Source organism: Cyanistes caeruleus, chromosome 22 (genome assembly GCF_971803275.1).
Source record: "Cyanistes caeruleus chromosome 22, bCyaCae1.hap1.1, whole genome shotgun sequence".
Classification (NCBI taxonomy): domain Eukaryota; kingdom Metazoa; phylum Chordata; class Aves; order Passeriformes; family Paridae; genus Cyanistes; species Cyanistes caeruleus.
In genome coordinates, this window is record NC_141722.1 from 2,117,610 (window position 1) to 2,137,100 (window position 19,491).

Below are 19,491 nucleotides of genomic sequence, written 5' to 3' on the forward strand. Positions count from 1 at the left end.
TTTTGAATATTTTTGGTCCTAATTCAGTGTTACATGCCAAAGCATTAGACCTGCCATGTGCCAGAATTCTGGGAAAACAGGAGAACTCAAAGCCCCAGGAATCTCACACATCAGGCACCTGGGCATCTCTGCAGGGCTGAAGGATTTGCCAAGATTGGTGTTTTGCCAAAATGCCCACAGCAAAATGCTGCAGAGGATTATCTAGAGGGGAAAAAAAAAACCCCAAAAACACAACAAAAACCAAACCCACCCTAAAAACCCAAGTGCCCCTCAGCTGTGACCCACAAAATGGAAATCTGGGTGTTCCCCATGGGTCTGGGAGACGAGGGTGAGCAGTGGCAGAGCCCAGGGATGCTCAGAGGATGCTGTAACAGATCCTGTGTAATCCCCAAAAAGCAGGGGATTAGAGAACAAACCTGAGGTTTTTAGGGCAGCTCCAAGTGCCAGACAGCTGGGTGCTGCTGCCCAGGGTCACAGGCACCAGCAGGGCCTGAGCCATCACCTCTGCAGTGGTTTTCACTTGTTTTCTGCTTAATGAGGAAAATAGGAAGGTCTTAATTACTATCCAAAGAGGTTCATTATCACCCTGGCATTCCAGCTCCTTTCTTTGGCCTCTCCCAAGCCTCTCAACTCTGGTACCTCTCCTGGACCTTAGGCCACCCCAGTGTCTTAGGCCACTCATTCTGAGGCAGGAATTGAAAGGTCTAATTAAAAAAACAGGGGTTATTTGTCCAGGACACACCTGGGGAGAGCTCCCAGCAGGTTTCCAGTGGTTTCCCCACGTGACATTTTTGGGGAGGCTCCGTTCCCAGCCTATGACTGCTCTAACTGCAGGGATGCCCATCATGTCTCAGAGCACAAAGCCCACCTTGGACAGACCTTAAATAGTCCAGAGCAAGCTCCAGCTGGTGCTGAGTACCCCTGACTCCATCAGGTAAATCAGGATCCAATCCCATCAGCACTTAAAAGCCTTCTAGACCTACATCCCTATCCCAAATCATCAGCAACAAAGAGATTCTGTCATCATCCCACTGCATCCAGGATGAGCCTGCAGTGAAGGTAATGCTCCCCATGAACCCCTTTTATTTATCAACAAGGTTTAGAGCTGGTTTTTCCCAGCATTAAGAATTTCTTTCTCTTTTTTTTTTTTTTCTTGCTCATTTAACTGAAGTGGCTGAGCAGATTTTCTTCAAAGGTTCCAAAACAGCTGGGTTGTAGCAGAAACAAATAAGGTTCTGGGGAGTTAGCTCAGAAGGGAGCCTGGGGAATTTAAAAAAATTATTTTAAATTGGAGTCTAAGAGACTGCCCACTTGGAGTGAAGCTGATGGAAGTGCTCAGAGATGATGGGAGAGTGATGCCTCCACTCCCAGTGACCTCCCAAGAGGGGATTTGGGGAGAGAATGGGGCACACTGAGGACCATGACCCTCCTTCCCTGCTCTGCCCCACAGGGAGCCTGTGCCATACCAGGGTGGGCAGCCTCTGGTGATGATGAGTTATCATCTCATGGTAATTAACCCTCGTGGCTCAGAAACTCATCTGGTCTTGCTAATTAACGCATTTGTATGAAGCCCTGTCCAAAGGGCTGTCCAAAGTGGTTGCAGCTTCAGGCAGTAAAATGTTTGGCATTTTGGGTTGTAAAACATGGCAAAGTGGGATTCCTGCCCAGGGTTTGCAGGCACAATGTCCCCTGCTCATACCTTGGGCACAGCCAGCTCCCCTTTCTGCAAAGTTCCTCCATCCAGGAATGGAAAACAAATGGTGCCATCCCTTCTGATCTGTAAAAATCCCTGGCAGCTCCTCAGGGCACCCACATCATGCCCCAGCAGCCTTTGGAATGGGAGATATGTCTTTGGGCTTGTGTTTAAGATTAGGACACCTCCTTGGGACACTTGCTTGTGCTCCAACCTGGATGTTCAACACCTCACAGCTTCTCTTGGAGTGAAAAACAAAAGCAAGAAAAGGCAGAGGATGTACCCACCAAGACAAGCAGGTGTGGAGGTCTCTAGAGGTTCTCTGGAGACGTGCTTAGGGCACAGGTTTTTGTAGCAGCAGTTATTTGACAGTAGTTTCCAGCAGCTCTTGATTCCCAAAGGGAAAGTACTGATGGTTGGCAGGTTCTCTTTGGAGGACAGGGAGCCAATGTGGGAATTTCCACTAGAAAATTATTGTGTGTCTAAAAGCTCTCTCTGCATGTAAACCTGGTGGCCCAACCTCGGCTGAGGACATTGAGAGCATTTTGACACCAAGTGAGCACTGTGAGACAGGACCCAGGTGACTCCTGGGGATCCAGAGGGTGCCTGGCCTTGGTGGCACTTTGTCAGTGGAAGATTGGGTGTGTGGAAGTAGCCAGAGCAGAGTTGGTGAAGATCTCTGTGCCCTTGCAGCTCAGCCCATGGGTGCAGCCCTGCAGGTGACAGCATTTGGGCTTGCTCTTCTCTCCACACTCTTCCTCCTCCTGGCCACGTGCACGGACTGCTGGATGGTCAATGCTGATGACAGCTTGGAGGTGAGCAGAGCAATCAGCTGGAAGGTGAGCAGAGTAGCCACCCTTAAGGTGAGCAGAGCAACCATCGTCCTCAAGGTGAGCAGCTGAGAGCAAGGTGGGTGCCTTGCCACCCATGAGGTTGCACCATGTCTCCACAGGCTTGGAAAGGGACGTGGTGGGACAAACCCAGCGCTTTTTGAGTCGAAGGGTTAGACAATTATAGAGATAAGAGGGATGGAGCAGGAGAAAACACAGAGCAGGGATGGGCAGGGAGTCATGGGACATGTCCAGGTGTAGTGGTGGGAGCCTGAAATCTGCCCTGCTGGGCTGGGAGATCCATGGGAAGCTGGGGAAACTCCGGTGCTTTTTGCATGAGTGCCTTTCTCCTGCTTCCAGGTAAGTCACAAGTGCAGGGGCCTCTGGAGGGAGTGTGTCACCAACATGCAGGACGGGGTCAGGACCTGTGACCAGTATGACTCCATTCTGGCTGACCACCCAGGTGAGCTCACCTGGCCTGGAGGCATTCACAGCTCAGAGTCTTCTTGAAAGGGAAGAGGGAAAGTGGTTTTCATTGCACTGAGCTGCCCTTTGTCAGTCAGCCACACCAACCTGGGGCTGCTCTTGGTCTCCTGCCCCAACAGCCTGGCCTTGGCAGCAACTCAGGGTTCAGTCACACCTGTCCTGGGGTCATCAGGCAGAGAAGAGGCTGTGAAGCTGTGTCATCTCACAACAAAGGTGTCCTGGCATGCAGAGCCCAGGATTTGCAACCCACCATGCTGCAGGCAGAGCAAGGACTGTTCCCACTGGCCAAGGACTCGTCCCCACAGCTCAGGGACAGTCACATCAGGGTAGGGACGTTTCTTCTGGCCTGCACAGGGTACATCAAGCCCTGCAGAGAGAACCTTTGTGTTGGTCATGACATGGAACAACACAGACTGAGCCAGTGGAGAAGGAAAGTATTTGATATGGACTAAAGGGGGCTGCCACCTTGCTCTGGGGAGAAGGGAGCTCTGCAGGGCACAGGCCCATCACAGCTGGTGATGTGATCCATGCCAGCTCTTGTTTTTTCACTGGAATATTGACATTTGCTGTTCAAAACACCTACTACACAACTGGGAGGAAAAAACAGTGTGGACAGCAGTGTCTTCTGCTCAAGAATGGCTTGAGCAGGTGACCACGTACCAGGTGCTGATGGGTGTACCTTGAGTTGTTTGGTTTCTTGAGCTGGTCTAATCGTAGGTTTAAGTCCTTATTAAGTTTCTGATGAGCTTGTTGAGCACATTCCCTTGGCCCATGGCAGGGATGGGGTTGGTGGGTTCCAGTGTGATGGTCACTGGTGTGCTGGGTGACTGAAAAGGACATGGGCAGAAATTGGGAGTGGAGAGACCTGTTCCTCTGATAATTCCTCATTCCCATTTCTGGTTGTTTTTAACTTCCCTGCCCAGTGAAGATCGTGGTGACACGGACCCTGATGATCACAGCAGATCTCCTGGCTGGCCTGGCTTTGGCTACACTGATCCTTGGGCTCGACTGCATCACATTCCTCAAGGAAGATCCTTGTGTCAAGCTGAAGATGTGCTATGGAGCTGGAGCCATCCTCGGTGCTGGGAGTGCGTGGCTGGGAGAGCTTGGGAGCAGAGCTCACGTCCCACAGGGAGCTGGGGATCATGCTGGGAGCTGTGGGCACCCCCTCAGTGGGGTTTGGGGAGCACAGGGGGTTCTGTGGTTCCTTTTAACAAGCCTCATTCCTCCTAGGCATCCTGGGGCTCATAGGCTCTGTGTGGTATGCAGTGGATGTCTACATGGAGAGGGCCATGCTGGTGGCACACAATATATTCCTGGGAGTCCACTATGACTTTGGCTGGTCGTGCTGGCTGGGGATGGCTGGCTCCACTGGCTGCTTTGTGGCATCTGTCCTGCTGACCTGCTGCCTCTATGCCTGCACAGGTCAGTCTGCCTCATTCCACCCCATCCTATCTCAAGGCTTTTGCCCTGCAGGGATAAGGAGTGAAGGATCAGCTCAGGGGGCACAGGGGCTTCTTGCAGGGTCCAGCCTAACCAAGGGGAACCCCTTTTGTCCTGTCCCTTGTGCCTGTGCCCCTTGGCTGGGGAGGCTACACAAGGCAGAACAGGGCTGAGTGAGGGGCCCCATAAACCCTTTAAGGGCATGAAGAGGGTGCAGGGGCCCATGCACATCTGTGGGCCTCCAGATCCTGGTGGAGGTGTGCAGATCTTTACTCAAAGCAGGAACTGTGCTGGAGCTGAACCCCTGTCACCAGCCAAAGCCTGAGCCAGTGGCCAGGTGTAAATACAGCCCCAGCAGCAGGGACATTGGGCAGGTGATTCCTCCCCAGACATCATCTCCAATCCTAGTCCCATGGGGTGCAAGTTAACCCTTCTGGCTGTCCAAGCTCCTTTCTCCTGCCATGTCCCTGTTCTGTGGCAGCCCCAAGTCACCCTATGACAACCCCACCTCTTTCCTGGCAGCCCCCAGCAGCCGCTGCCCACCCCAGAGGCATCCCCAGCCCCGGGGCCGAACAGCCACCAGCAAGATGTATGCCATGGATTCCTGTGTGTGATGGGCAGCAGCACCTCCTGCACCCAGCCCCGATGTGGGACCCCCTCCCTGCCATCTGACCCCATTAAAGCACTAGAACCTGTACTGAGACATTTCTGTAGCTGCTTCCAGGCTCTGACACAGCCAGCTGGCTCCTAAAAATGAGAGTACTGCAGCACTCAGCCAGGGAAGGGTTTTTTTCCCCTCCTTCCAGCCAGGTTTCATGAAATAAATCCCAGAAAAGTGTTTCTTTAGGAACAGATGTTCCCCAAGAAAGCTGTCAGGACCCTGTGGGCAGAGTAACTGCTCTGACATTGCTCAGCCCATGCTTTGGGGGAATTCATTGGGAAGCCTTTTCTGCACAGAGCAGCACTGACTCCATGTGGCTGGCAGCCCTGGTTCCTCCCACACCAGCCCCACAGGAAACCTTCCCTGGGTTTGGGTACAGGGCAGCACAAGGTTTGTGCTCAAGGACAGGGTAAAACCAGGAGTCTGAACACTTGGTTATCAATGTTCTCATGTGGGATCATCAAGGAACACCAAAGCCATACACACCAGACACAAGGTGAGTCAGGCTGAAGCCTGATGGAGATCTCTACCTACAGAGTGCAGTTTTGAAGTTCACACAAAATGGGAATTACTTCAGCATTTGCAAACCACTATGAAAACAAATCAGAACCTGAAGTCACCAACTCAATCCCCACCACCCTCAATTACTGAATGCCAGTTTTGGCCTCATTCCCTTACTCCTCACCCCAAGCTAAGCACAGACACCTCTGCAGCACAGGGAAACCAAGCAGAAGCTCCTCAGCACTGTCCCCTGAGGGGTGGCAGGTCAAGCTCCAGGCTGAGCAGACGGTGCTGAAGGGGCACAGTCAGTCCCAAAAGAGACAGACTTGCAAGTGAAGACCTCCAGTGCCACTCCTGCAGCCCAGCCAGGCTGCAAAGCACCTGCATCCAGAACCCAGAGGAGCTGCAAGGGTCCCCTTGAGCCATTTGCCCCATCACATGAAGCCAAAAGGCAGCAAAGCTGTTGTTTATTGCAGGTTCTTACACTTTTGCAAGACGGCATGTCCGGGACAAGGCTGTCCCTGTCACCAGCAGCACCCCAGGGAGCTGGGAAAGGAGAAAATCCCAACACTGAGTGGCAGGAAGAAGGAACAGAGATGAGATTTTGCTGTCAAACAGCAGTGTTGAGAGGGCAGGATGCTCACAGATGGCACAGCCAGGGGATGGGCAGGTGGGAGCATCAGAAGGTGCTTGGAGAGAGCAAAGCCTGGAGCACTGGGACTGTTGGGACACCTGATTGGGACACTGGAACCACAGGAAAATGATTTATGAGCACAGAGCTCATTCGTGTGTAGAAAGGTCCCAGAAGCTGCCACTGGACAGAGACAAGGGGGAGCAGCCCCCACTCCCCAAGTTCACACCATGGGGTGCAGCCAAAGCCAGTTCTGGCACAAAGCACAGCTCTGACTGTGCTTCTGCACCCCTGGGGGAACAGCTGGCTCTGCAGCACAGCCCTGAGCAGTTATGCTACAGCACCAGTGACAAGTTTGGGATGTTTTGGAATCTGGAATCTGGCACGGGGTGCCAAGAAGCTGTGGCTACCCCATCCCTTCAAGTGTTCAAGGGCAGCTTGGACAGGGCTTGGAGCAACCTGGGATAGTGGAAGGTGTCCCTGCCCATGGCAGGATAGGGGATGAGGTGAGCTTTGAAGTTCCTTGTTCCTCCAACCCAAACCAACGTGCTATTCTATCATTTCTGGGAAATGGGGTTTTTTTGCCCTTTTTTTTTTAAGCACCCTCACACCACCTCAGTTCTGCAAGTGCCCCAGCAATGACACAGCCAAGCTGCTCCAGCAAACAGTTCCTGGAAACACACTGGGTCTTAGCACCCATCCCTCTGTGCCTGCCCATCCTTCACTGTCACTCAACTGCATCTCCATTGGTTTTACTTCCATTTTTCTCTTTTACCCCACCAGCCTTGTATGCCCAAAGAGTGAAACAATCACATTTTTTACCAAACCTTCTAGGAATACTTAAATCCCTTTCAAACAAAAGTGGGTTTAAAACACCTAAGCACACATGGTAACTCTTTAAGACCTTTATTAACAGATGCTTGCAGTTTGACTTGAAAAAATCAGGCGTATACTTCATACAAATTAAAAATGAGGTTCTTAAAAATCTCAACGTGACCAGATATGAAACAATTTACAAACTTTTAAAGGTATATTGAGAAAAAACAGGCTTTTAAAAAACGTGTTTATCATTTCCAAAAAGAGAATTCTTTAGGTAAAAATAATAAAAACCCCATGCTGCATAGATAATGCAGATAGTTCTAGTAATCTGGTCAACAGCAAAAAGCAAGCACTTAAGGTCTTCAGTTCCAATTCTTTTGTTCATTTCTTATTGCTGGAATTTCATTTTCTTCTTCATTTCTTAAAGTCTTTTCTTTGATGACTAAACTGAAAAAGAAGGAAAAGAAAAAAAAGGGCTGATCAGACAGGTGACAAAGGGTTACAGGGGTGCTTTGTGTACTAACACCTGCAACTCAAAAATTCACCCTAAGCTGCCTGTCACAAGCTCACAGACCAACCCTCACCCCCTGCAACCACATCAGCCACCTTCCCACAGGAGCAATGCCACAGACTCCAAAGAGAGCTCTCAGACAGCTTAAACCCAACAGGATCCTTTGCTCATGGGGAGGGCTGCTCCCACCAGGCTCTGCTGACATTCAGCCACTGCTCAGAGCACAGAAACTAAACCAAATATTCTCCAATGCTACCAGACAGCAAGAGGTCCCAAGGTGCCATTGTGGTATCCTTTTGCAGCCCATATTTTTAAGAATTCATCCAGGAGGTGTTGACCACAAAGATGAATACCAGGATACAACAAATGTTCACCAGAAGTGCACAGAGATCACTGCAGCACAGCCTGGGCAGTGAATGAATGATCCATCTGCATGTGGAGCCCCATGCAGAGCAAGTCCCCAAGCTCCCACAGTTTGGGGAGGCTGCAGCTGCTGCTAACACTGAGCTTTTCTCCCAGTCCCACTCCTCCAGCCCCTGTCCATCCCATCAGTGTGGCCACTCAGTCTGCTCTCACTACAGCCTAAATGCCTTTTCCACTTTCCTGCCCTCCAGCTAATGAGCAAGGAGCAAGTGACAAAAGGAATGGGACACACACACAAGAAATGCGCAACAAGTAGAGTCCTGGCAATGAAAACATTCCCAAATTAGCAGAACTGTCCCTCAGGAGTCAGCACCAAACAAGCCCAAATTGCAGCCAGGTTCCTTTGCCTAACCCAGCCTTTGGCCCCTGCCCTGCACACAACCCTCCCAAGTCCACACCTCAGCACTGTGACACAGCTCCCACAGCTCTGACAAAAGCACCATTTCCACCGTTTTTTCCAGCACTTTGATTAGATAAAAAGTTGCTCCTGGGACACTCCTGCTAATCCCACAACACCTTTGTAGAAATGGATGCTGAGGTCTCAATGCCATCCACCTCCCAGTAGGGACTCAGCTGGGTAAATCCCAGCACGTGCTTCTCCTGACTACTTTCAAGCCTTTACACCAGCACTGCTTGAATTTCTGGGTGAGCAGAGACTGCTGTACACCTGAACTACCACACACAGCCAAGATTTAAAGTGTAGCACTATTCCACCAATGACATTTCAAGCCTGTAACTAAGACCTTGTCAACAAAGCCTCACAGAGCTCAGCAGACACACAGATCAGTTATAGCACACATGAGCAAGAAGAATCCAAACCTTCTAAGGCACAAATTAAAAGCATCAAAAGAAAGTCAGCAAAAGGCATCCCCAGGCCCCTGCTCACGCACCCGGATGATGGTAGAGATGTTAAGCCGGTATTTACTCAGCCCCGCCCTGCTCAGCCTCGGGAGCGGACGTGTTCTCAGCTGGTGGTTCGGCTGTCTTCGTCTCTTTGCCATCTTGTGGTTTAGGGTTCTCTGGGCGTCTGCGTCGGTAGTTGAAATTACGGCGGTACCGACGTTGAGGTGGCTGCTGACTTTGGGTTTCATCCCCTTGGTTCTCTTTATCTTCTTCATTTCCGTCCTCTCTAGGCTGTCTTTGACGAGGAGGACCCCTGAAAGTCAAGCTAGGCTTTAACCATGCAGCACCTGAGCATCGCCATGTCCCAGCTCTGCCGCTGGACAAGGCTGAGAGCAGCAGCTGATGTGCAGCATACCTGCGAAATCTTGGTCTGTAACCCCGGTACATGTTTTGCCTGACTGGTCTGCCGTCTCCTGCACCCTGGTTGTCAGCACCCTGCAAGACATCAGGCCACAGACCCCCTCAGCCCCAACTAGAAATGGGCTAATTCCACAGCTTGTCAGGCTGTGACAAAGGAGCTGGAAGGCTGTCAGTTCAGTCAAGGTGAACAGCAGTTTTAGGGAACAGGTGTGCACACGATGGAGAATCCTCCAATTAATCACCCAAATTGCAACACTCTGCTTTTTACAAGCTGCAACAAGGACACCTTCAGCTACTTCATTTCACATTACTGCTAAACCTTACCAAAATCATCTGGAGTGTCGATTTTGACACAAGAAGTGCCAAAAGGCGCATCCCATCACCCTGCTGCAAAGCAACCAAGCCTGTTTAGCATCATGTCAGGCAAACATTACCTCCACTATCTCTCCCTGCACGGGAGGGTTGGTATATTGTGGACGACGCCCGTAGGGCCTACGCATATAGTAAGGTGGGTACCGCCGCCTGCGATAGGGACGGCGTTGCTGGGCTTGACCTTCTGGTATGTTCTCTGCTCCTTCATTCTTTTCCCCACTCTCACTGTTCTGGTAGTTTTGCTGGTAGTTGCGTGGAGGACCCCTACGACGTGGATATCGTCTGTAATGGTTACGATCTGCTGCGTATTTACTGCCCTGCACTGGAACTCCACCAGGTCCTGTGACATTGGCTGCCTCCGCGCCCTGAAGAGTGGAAACAGCGTTAGGGAAACATCACTCTCCCACCAGCTGCAGTGTAACAGTCTAGTGCTGAGCAATGATTTACATCCACACTGTGAAGAAATGAAAAACCATTCACCTCCTTGGATGTCATGAGGCATCAACTCCGACCACAGGCATCACAGCAAAGCCTGCAATCTGAGTTTTCCACGTGCGCTCTGATACCTGAGACATGTGTTTACCTTTTCTCCCTCAACCACATCAAACTCCACGGTCTCTCCATCTCCTACGCTGCGGAGGTACTTCCTGGGGTTATTCTTCTTTATGGCAGTCTAACAACACAACAGTGCAGGCACAGTGTAAGAATACAAAGGAAGACTTTTTATAGCTTTTAAGATTACTAAATACTCAATTTTTTTATCTTAGGAGAAAGACATGTACTCCTGAAAAAGCAACTGAATAATTGGGGAAATCCAAGAAGTCATAAAATGTACCTGGTATTATGCTCTGGACTATTTGAAGCTTTACCATTAACTGGAAGCACCTGTCAGCATGCTGTCTGCTGGCTAAAAAGGCAGTTTGAAAACAAAGAGGAAAACTCCCACACCACACACTGGCTAAAGGATTCCTAATCAAAGTTTAAGATTCTACATCACTATGGTAATTATACATTCCTCTGAAGCCAATATATCAGCCTTTCCAATCACCCTCCTGGACTTCCAGCCCTTCATTATTTCCCACACACCACAGGACACAGCAGCTTCTGTGTTCCATACTCTGTAAACATAAAAATGGCCAGGTATCAAGAGATCTCCTCCTCCAAGGCTTCCAACTCTATAGTTTCTACCACAGGACTAATCAATTAATCCTAAATCTACTCCAGCTGTGTACTGCACAGTAAGGATTGGCTTTTTCCAGGTGTCAGCACCAGACAATCTCTGCATGAGTGGCCACCAGTCAAACATCACTAGAACAAACTCAGTTTCAGTGCTCTGCAGTACTGGATGACATTTTTGACAGACAAGTTAATACTCAATACACACCATGCTCAGCCATGTTCTGCTTATCAAACACTTTAACTGAAGAGCAATAGAAGTATAACAACTTTAACATAAATACCTGCCACACAATTTGATTAGATTTTTTCCCCCTAAATGTAACAAAATCAATGGAAAAACATACCCTCAAGGCTCAGTAACTTTAAGGAAAGCCTTATTACAACAGCAGCCAGTCCAACAGCTTTTTGTGATACCTGAGCTATGTAACAGGGATGGAGAAAAGCATACAGAGCTAAAACTTCTCAACCTGATTTCTTTCAGATTAGAGCCCTGTAACTGTTTTATTGTAAAAAATATTACAATAAAACCATTACCAGTGTTATTTCAGAAACATAGATAGTAGCTACATGCCAAGTCCTGTAACACAACCAGTAAGTCAAGGTCACTTACAGGTGACCCTAACTTGCCAATTGGGTGTGAAAGCTTCCCCTCAGGGTATGTATAACCTCTCACAAACCAGTGCCTCTAAAAGCTGCTAATTCACACAAAGAACAAGCAAGAAGCTGAGAGATGATAAACACAAAACGTTTCCCTCCCTTCCTTTGTGTTAACATCAGCAGCATATCCCTAAGTTGAGATAAAAGAATGACCCATGGACTCCTAAACGCCAAAGTAAACCAGGCTCCACCAGGAATTATTTGTGGGCTGCTTACTAACAAGATCTTGGGCCAGAAAGGGCTAAAAGCAAATTGCTGATCACAAATGTGCAATTCAGACAAACTAAACTAAGGCAAACCTGCTCCATGAAGTAAGACACAGGTGTGGTGTGCAGTCTTGGGCTATTTTCCAGAGGCTATTTCCTGGGCTATTTTCCTGTTTGCCAAACATTCTATCTAAGGATACATATCAGTTAAATTGAAAAGCCCCTACTAAAATGTTTGTAGACTTTCACCGAAATCTTAGAGCAATAAAATCTATCATTTTGCCTATGAAAAAAAGAGCTTCACTGGCACTTCATCCTTCAGTTTAAATAATTTCTCTCCCTGCTGCAAGCTTTTAATTTAACTTTATTTCCAGTGGCTTATTTAACCACTCTATGAATCCACAAGATGACTGGACTCCAAGCAGATATCTCCAAGCCTATGCTGGCAGCCAGTGCAATTCAGTTCTCATCACTGTACACCATCAGCCAATGTGCAAAACCCCAAAGTGCAAGCAGGCTCTACTTGCAATGCAACCAAGAAAAAGTTGTTTGCAAGGCTCTTCTACAACTTCAACCCTACTTAAATAGGTCAGGCACAGTCAGGTTCTGAGAGGGAGTATATTTCAGTTTCAAGGAAATCTTACCTGATGGACAAACACATCTTCCTTGGTGTCATTCCTGCAAGATAACAGGAAATTTAAAATTGTGAATAAAATGCACAGTGAATTAAAAATTCAGTTGTTTGGTACAGAGACAAAATGCAGATCTATCATAACAGGCTTTGAGCATTACTCCTCAACCTGCCCTCAACTAGTTCCTATCAGCTTACTGCGTGTAGGAAAGAGATCAGCAGGCAGCTTACACAAAGTGCAAAGCACGTGCTGAAGGTTGAGTAAGGCACTCTCCTCTTCAATGCTGCACACCCCTTCATCCTTCACATCCCATCAGTGGAGATGTCTGAACACCTGACAGTGACCACTGACTCCTTCCCAGCAGTGCTCTGTGGGAGAGCTCTGTGGCTACTGCAGCTTTTGGAAGCAGCTCTGCCTTTGCCACTGGAGCCTCACTTACCTCCCCTCAATGTTTCACTCACCTGAGGAACAGCAACACCAGCTGCCCCTGAAGGCAGCACAGTCAGCCAAGCCCTGGTCTCCCCTCTCAAGAAACAGAAAACAGCTCAGGGTCTGTATCTATAAGGACCCAAGAGCACCCATGTTTCAGCATGACCCTGGCAGAGCTTCCACAACTGCCATGAGCCCAAACAGCCACAGCTCAGTACCAGCTTCAGTGAGAAGTTTCTGTTCTGCTCTGTACAACAGAGACATCCTAATGCTGGTTGGAGCTGCACAAGCCATCTCTCCCACTCCTGAAGCACTGACATCCCAGCTCCCATCTCACCAACCCACCCTCACCACAGTGTGAAGTTTCATTACTACATGGAACAGTTTGAATCAACACCAAAGTGGCTTTTATTTCCCAGAATGACTGGTTAAAGACATAAGAAGACTTGTGTGAAAACATGCTCTGAACTGGAGTGCTCATAGTAGCAACAGAATACTTGGATTGGTTTTTAGTAAGATAAAGCCAGGTGCTCCTCACCCCAGCTTTAAAAAGTGAGAATTGACAATTAAACTTCTTCCAGAATCTCCACCCAAGCTACAGCTATTCTGTCAGGCATCACCAGTAAAAACAAGTGTCCTTGTTTCCTCTTGAAATTGATGCCTACAAACCTCAAAGGTTACTGGGAAAAGGCAGCCAAAAGGCAGCAGAGCAGAGCCATTCTGATCTCATCTCCAAAGCCCCACGATGCAGCACCCAGAAGCCCTCGCAAAGCCAAAGCTGAAGCACTCTTCTTCAAAACACAATGTCCAAAACACTGAAAACCTTCACAAGAGTATAGTAATATGTTTCTAGTAAAAATACTGAGCACCTTTCCTCATCCTCACCTGAAAAACAGTGGTAGGAAGTGCTAATCCACAAGAGTGGACACCTTGTACTTTTGCTCAAGCTGAATTTTGGACAACCAGACCAGATACTTGTTTTTAACATCCTTTTGCAAAGCGGTTTCCATTCAAGAGGACATTGGAGTTTTGGGCTGACAACTGACTGGGTCACACAGAGCTCAATAAGTCAAGTGAAAAACACACCAGGGCATTTTACAGCCTCACACCACTGGCCACTCCACTCCCAATGCTGTTTTCCAGCAAGCATGCTGTCATGCGGATGATGGAACAGCAGGACCATCACTTTTTCAAAGAAAATTTGGGAGGGTACAAGACAGACACACATTCTGATGGCTGAACAGATAATTTAGCTGATCTTTTCACTATGCAACTCTTCATGTCTTTTATCCACAAAAATATATTAGAAAAAGGGAAACAGAAAAGCAGACAGACAAAGATGCCAAGTTCAGCAGGGCACCAAATACCATGCCAGACAGTGCAGCTCCAGTGATGGTACAGACCAAGCCAGCAGTTTTTGCACATCTACTTTTTACTTTGACAAACATGAGAAACAGCCATCAAAGACCTAGAATTCAAACTCCTTCCTATTTTGGAACAGAATCACACTTCTAACATTAAAAACACACAGAAAATACCTGAAGTGAGCACGCACATACATCAAAGTTCATTTCAGTTCCAAAGGCTCATTTTATCTGAAAGCAGACCTGGCTAAAGCAGAGCCATGCAAGGCCAGGAGCTCCCAGCACAGCTTCCCTGCAGCCAGGCAAAGATTCCAGAGCTGAGGAAATGTCCTCCCCTTCAGTTACCAGGCTCTAATCTCTTGATAATACGAGATCATGCTGCGTTTCTCATTACAAATGGCAACCTCAGGGATTAAACAGCTGCCAAAGTAATGACTGGGGAAGCTACTCGGATGTCTCAACTAGCTGCTGCTGCTTCCTTGCTTGACTGACATCACAGAACATTTTCACTACTGAGGGAACAGGAAAAGCCTTCCCTCGAGGTGGGGTTTGTGGCTGGGACTTGGGAGGCGTTTCCAAGGCCAGAGACACGACAGCTCCCGGCACTGGTGACTACACAACACTGGGAGCTGAAGCACAGTGTGAACAATGCAAACTGGGCAGACTGGGAGGCAAGTTTGTAAAGCTGCACGCACAAAACCAATTCAGGAGCTTGACACACAATTCAGACTAGTTCATAAAGTAACAGGCAGTTCAAAAAGGCAGTGTTTAAACCAAACATAAACACAAGGTCCAATAATAACACTACGCTTGCTGCCCTAAAGGGGGAATTCCTCAGTTTCTAGCCACATTCTGAGACTAAGTACCATGAATTAAGGGAAACAGCTCTGGCAACACTCTGGGGAGGCCTCCCCTGTCAATGGGGCCAAGAATTACCCATTTATTAAAAACTTGTTCGCAGAGCACTTCCTCTCCCTGACAGGCCTACTTTATGCATTTACACAACTCCCAAAGCGTTCAATTTTTTCACACCAACTACTGTCATAAAAGGAACCTTCTAGGCACTTGTTTCACATAACCCATCCATACATTTCAGTGTGGCACCAGACCGTGTGAATTATGCTCCTTTAGATCGTTTTCCAACCATGTTGAGAGTGTCCTCATTAGAGCATGTATGAACTACCAGGTGGTCAAAGCAATTTTTGCCTGCATTGACTGAACTTCACGCAGGAGTTTGAACAAATAGTCTGTGTGCTAACAGCCAGTATACTTTTATATCCTAAAGAGGGAAAAAAAAAAAAAGCCCCAAAACACCATAAAAGAAAGGACCATAATGTAAGGCACATCGCCGTGGCAATAGACTCGCTTCGAGAGCGCGGCTCCTGCCCAGGTTAACGGACCCAAAAACCAACCAGGCCAAACCCCGAGAGGGTCAGAAACCCCAGGGTGGAGAAAAGGCGCATCTCACCAGCTCCTTCTACCGAGCGGGGCGAGAGGCGGCGAAGGCACGGCCGCCCCCCGCCCCGCCTGTCACAAGCGCCGCGCCCCCTCCCCGCGCCAAGGCCCGCCGCGTCCGGGCGCTCTCACCTGTTGATGAAGCCGTAACCGTTCCTCACGTTGAACCATTTCACTGTTCCCAAAACCTTCGTTGCTGCGGGAAGGGGGGCAGAGGGGAAGGGAAGGGAAGGAGGGGAGGGAGCGGCGCGTCAGGGGCACGTGGCGGGGCGCGCGCACAAAGGCCCCGCGTGGCGGACATCTTGCGCCGCCCCGCCCCCACCCGGCACGCGGGGCCGGCGGCGCGCGGGGAGGGGCGGCGGAGGGGGGCGGCTAACGGCCGCGGCGCGCGCCAGCGAGCGGGGGCACGCGCCGGGGGCGGGCAGGGGGCGCGCGCCGCCCCTCGGGGGGGGGGAATGGGAGTGGGGGGGGGGGGGAAGGGAGCGCGCGCCACCCTCAGCCATGGCGGGGGAGGGGCAGGGGATCGGGGCTTCCCGCCCACCCCGGGACCCCGGGGACCCCAAGCTGCCCTCACCGATGACCTTCTTGTCCCCGCCAGCGGGAGGCGCCGCCGAGGCCAGGCCGCTGCCCCCGTTCCCGGTCCCGCCGTTTGGCTTAGAGTCGGCGGGGGCGGCGGGGGCCGCCGCGGGGACGGGGGCGGCGGGCGGCTGGGTCTCGGCCTCGCTGCTCATGGCGGCGGCTGTTCGGTGCGGACGGTGGTGGTGACTGCTGTTTGCGCCGCCTCCCGCGGTGTGATGGTGACTGAGGCCGGCCGTGGGGGGGCTGCTCCCTGCTCCGGGCTCGCTGAGCTCCGCTCTCCGCTCCCGATACCGATCGAACTGGCCACAATGGCGGCGCGCACCGGCTAGCCACCCCGCGCGCCCCGCCCGCTCGCGCCGCAATTCGCCACCCGGCCCGCCCGTTAAACGGAGAGCGACCCCATTGGTCTGTCCCCAAGCCGGCACCGCCCCCCACCCAAATCCTATTGGTCGCCACACCTGCCTTTCCTCAAGCGCGCGCGCCCATTGGCTGCTCCGCCCGTGGCTGCCAAGCCAGCTTTTCTCACCGGCCGGGCCGGAATCTCCGCCCCCGCCCCTGATTGGCCGTTCCGGCCGGTGCTCCCGCCCCCAACGGGCACGATCGGGGAAGTGCGCGCGACCATGTGGCGGCGGCCGCTGTGCCGTGCCGGCCCCGAGCGCCGCCGCTCGCCGGCCACAGCGCTGCCCGCTCCCGTTACTGACGGCCACAAAGGGCCCGGGAGCGTTAAGCAGCAGCGGGAAATAACGGAGCCGTGTCAGAGCTCCCTAATCCACGTACGGACACGGAGCTACAGCACTGAGCTGATCCGCGGGGAATCGGCTTTTCCCTAAGCATCCCATCGTTCCCGGTGGGGAGGGGGATGCTCCTCACCCTGAGCCCTTCTACCCACCCAGCCTGCCGGGAAAGCATCACTGCTGGGTCCTTCACCCTGCTGGAGCCGTTCTCCAAGCACCACCTCCCAGCTCCTCTTTGCCTCCTTACCCTTATGTCTTCAACTTAGAGCGGCCTGGAGATACCCAGCATCTCTTGCTGGATTCCCCAGAGGGAAGGTCCAGAGGAAAACCCTGTGCTTGTCCAACAAGTTAATTTTCCTTAGGCACTTGAAAAATGTGGTTGGTGGCTGCAGATCCCTAACCCTGCCTTGGCTATGTCATTTATCTGATATAAGAGGAGGGAAAAGTCATCAGCACGGAAGGTCTCTGGGAGGTGACCCATCACCCCACCATTTTTGCAACCAAAAATCCCCTTGGGATCAGCCCTTTCAGCACTGCACACAAATCACCGTCCAGTTCACCATCCCCACATTCCACCCTGGCCAGGTGAGCGACTCCAATGAGGCCAAGGTCAACCCAACACATCAATCCATAGGAACACTGGTCTCATCCAGCTCTCTTTGGAACTCTTCCACCTCATCTTCAGCTCAGTTAACGAAGGGAAGGGCTTGAAAACAATAACACAATCCCAAAAGGATCTGCACCAGGATGATGACCTGGATAAAGAAGCTAGAATGATGTCAAAATTGGATGCTGCTTAGTGAGTCACCTGAAAAAATAATCTTACAATAGAATGGGAATTAAGGAATACACCAGGCCCATGAGGGAGAAAATGGTGGAGAAAACTTCAGCTCTGGGAGAAAATCTGTGGGGATGCCAGGGCCATGCACCAACAGCTGAAACTGTGGGCCCCAAGTATGTTTTTGGGGGGTAACACTGTGGGGTCCAGAGGCAGCTCAGACCCTCAGGGAAATGCACAGGCCACCAGAAACACTATCTCTAGTTGCAGCATCCACAGCTGGAGGAAGATGCTGGAGCTGAGAAGAGCTCCATCATCTCCTCTACAGGAGGACATTCTAAGATTTGCTACATACAACACAAGGGTGATGTCATCATGGGGGAATTCAACCAAAAATGTGGTCTTTGAGAAGACTTTCAGCCAGCAGGTAAGGAACAAGGCACACAAGCTGGAAAGCTGTAACCCTGCACATTCCATGTTGAATGGAAATATAACGGGATGTAATTAGCCAATGTAACAACAAAGAGGTTGTAATGTGTTTGCCACTCTTAATTAATCTGGGGAAGCTCTGTGACCCCTGTGTGCAGGAAGTGAGACCAGCTGATGGCAGTGACGTAAATACATCAGGCTGAAAAAGTGCTGCTAAGCCTGGACCAGAAATAAACTGGTTTCCCTGGTGAAAAAATGGTGAATTTGGGTACCAGCAGCCAGAAGTGCAAATCTCAGCACAGCATTGCCAGGTATAGCTCCCTGAGGCACCTGAGCCAGCCTGTTGAGAATCTTCAACCTTCCCCTCACAGGAAAAGCCCTCTGCAAAGCATTTGTGGGGCTGGGGAAGAAAGGATTGGGGTGTCTGTGCTTCTTCTATCACCTGATGTTCTGCAGGTACAAAGTGACATGCCTCAGGCTGGAGAGAAGAGAGTGTCCTCAGCTGCTGTGCAATCCCAGGAATGGGGACATAGGAATGCTGACAGCCAGAGCCTGCTGCCAGGATTTCAAAGAGCCATGAGAAAAAAAAAGAGCACAGCCAAGCCTGTGGGAGCTTCTTCCAGCATGTCAGTGCTGGCCCAGCTCAGGCAGAGAGCACCCTACAGCTGCTGGCCCAGGGAGGGATGGGATCTCTCCACATGGGATGAAGCACCTGCTTGTGATAGAACAGATTCTAACTTAAACAGGTCCTTTACCTTTAAACAGCTGGGTGAGAAGTTCCTGCTGGAAGCCAGCCCTGTGCAGGGTGCTGGCTTGTCCCTTGCCAGGTGGGTGAGCTCCCAGCTCTGTTCTGGGAGAAGAAAAGCAGCCTCAGCTGCACTCTCCTCACTACACAGGACAAGCAGCCCCAATTTCATTCCTATAGCATCACCATTCTGTGTTTCCCAGGTGACAGGTGTGCTCCAACACCCCTGTAAGTACCCAGGTGAACTCCTCCTCCAACACTTGGCACATAACAGCTCCATGGCCTGGTGCTACCTGGTGCTAGGGGAAGGCTGAAAGACATTTATTTACATCAGAACTCTCCTCTGAGCCCAGCACTCATGGTGATGGAATCTGTGCTATATCAATTTCTCAGTAAATTGATATTTATATTTTTAAATATAATTAAAAAAAGCCTCAGTAAGGCTGTGCACAAAAAGGTTCTAGAGATTGCCAAGATGCCAAGAACCTTTCTGCCAGCCAGGGAGTCGTAGTTACCTCCTTTCACCCCTACTTTCTCTCAATACCATGCAGTAAATGTTCCTGACTGAAGAACCAGCCAGGGATAATGAATGTTGCTGAAGATGTTACACAGCCCTTCTCACCTGGAGAAGAATCCATTCCCACAAATGTTAATTGATGTGCACTGCACAT

At 50.4% G+C, this 19,491-nt stretch overlaps 2 protein-coding genes across 8 annotated transcripts; one reads left to right on the forward strand and one right to left on the reverse strand.

Moving 5' to 3' along the window:
- The first annotated feature begins 583 nt into the window (after positions 1 to 583).
- Positions 584 to 7,466, forward strand: LOC111938575 (claudin-16-like). Of its 4 annotated transcripts, XM_086860228.1 has the most exons (8): positions 907 to 1,059; positions 1,172 to 1,508; positions 1,930 to 1,992; positions 2,387 to 2,508; positions 2,884 to 2,986; positions 3,933 to 4,097; positions 4,243 to 4,434; positions 6,091 to 7,466. In XM_086860228.1, the coding sequence occupies exons 2-8, from the start codon at positions 1,421 to 1,423 to the stop codon at positions 6,186 to 6,188; spliced, it is 831 nt and encodes a 276-aa protein (XP_086716354.1). In that variant the 5' UTR covers positions 907 to 1,059; positions 1,172 to 1,420; the 3' UTR covers positions 6,189 to 7,466. The 4 variants fall into 4 exon arrangements, with proteins under 4 accessions (XP_086716356.1, XP_086716354.1, XP_086716357.1 ...); XM_086860230.1 differs by lacking the exons at positions 1,172 to 1,508; positions 1,930 to 1,992 and having other exon boundaries at positions 584 to 1,059; XM_086860231.1 differs by lacking the exons at positions 1,172 to 1,508; positions 1,930 to 1,992; positions 6,091 to 7,466 and adding an exon at positions 4,975 to 5,203.
- On the reverse strand, positions 7,136 to 19,484 carry YBX1 (Y-box binding protein 1). 4 transcript variants are annotated; one of them, XM_086860227.1, is made up of 8 exons: positions 16,130 to 19,484; positions 15,688 to 15,751; positions 12,320 to 12,353; positions 10,217 to 10,306; positions 9,696 to 9,998; positions 9,257 to 9,336; positions 8,889 to 9,154; positions 7,136 to 7,506 (listed from the first exon to the last, which is right to left on the reverse strand). In XM_086860227.1, the coding sequence occupies exons 1-7, from the start codon at positions 16,284 to 16,286 to the stop codon at positions 8,920 to 8,922; spliced, it is 963 nt and encodes a 320-aa protein (XP_086716353.1). In that variant the 5' UTR covers positions 16,287 to 19,484; the 3' UTR covers positions 7,136 to 7,506; positions 8,889 to 8,919. The 4 variants fall into 4 exon arrangements, with proteins under 4 accessions (XP_086716353.1, XP_086716352.1, XP_086716351.1 ...); XM_086860226.1 differs by having other exon boundaries at positions 7,136 to 7,511; XM_086860225.1 differs by having other exon boundaries at positions 8,889 to 9,166.
- Between the last annotated feature and the right edge of the window lie 7 nt (positions 19,485 to 19,491).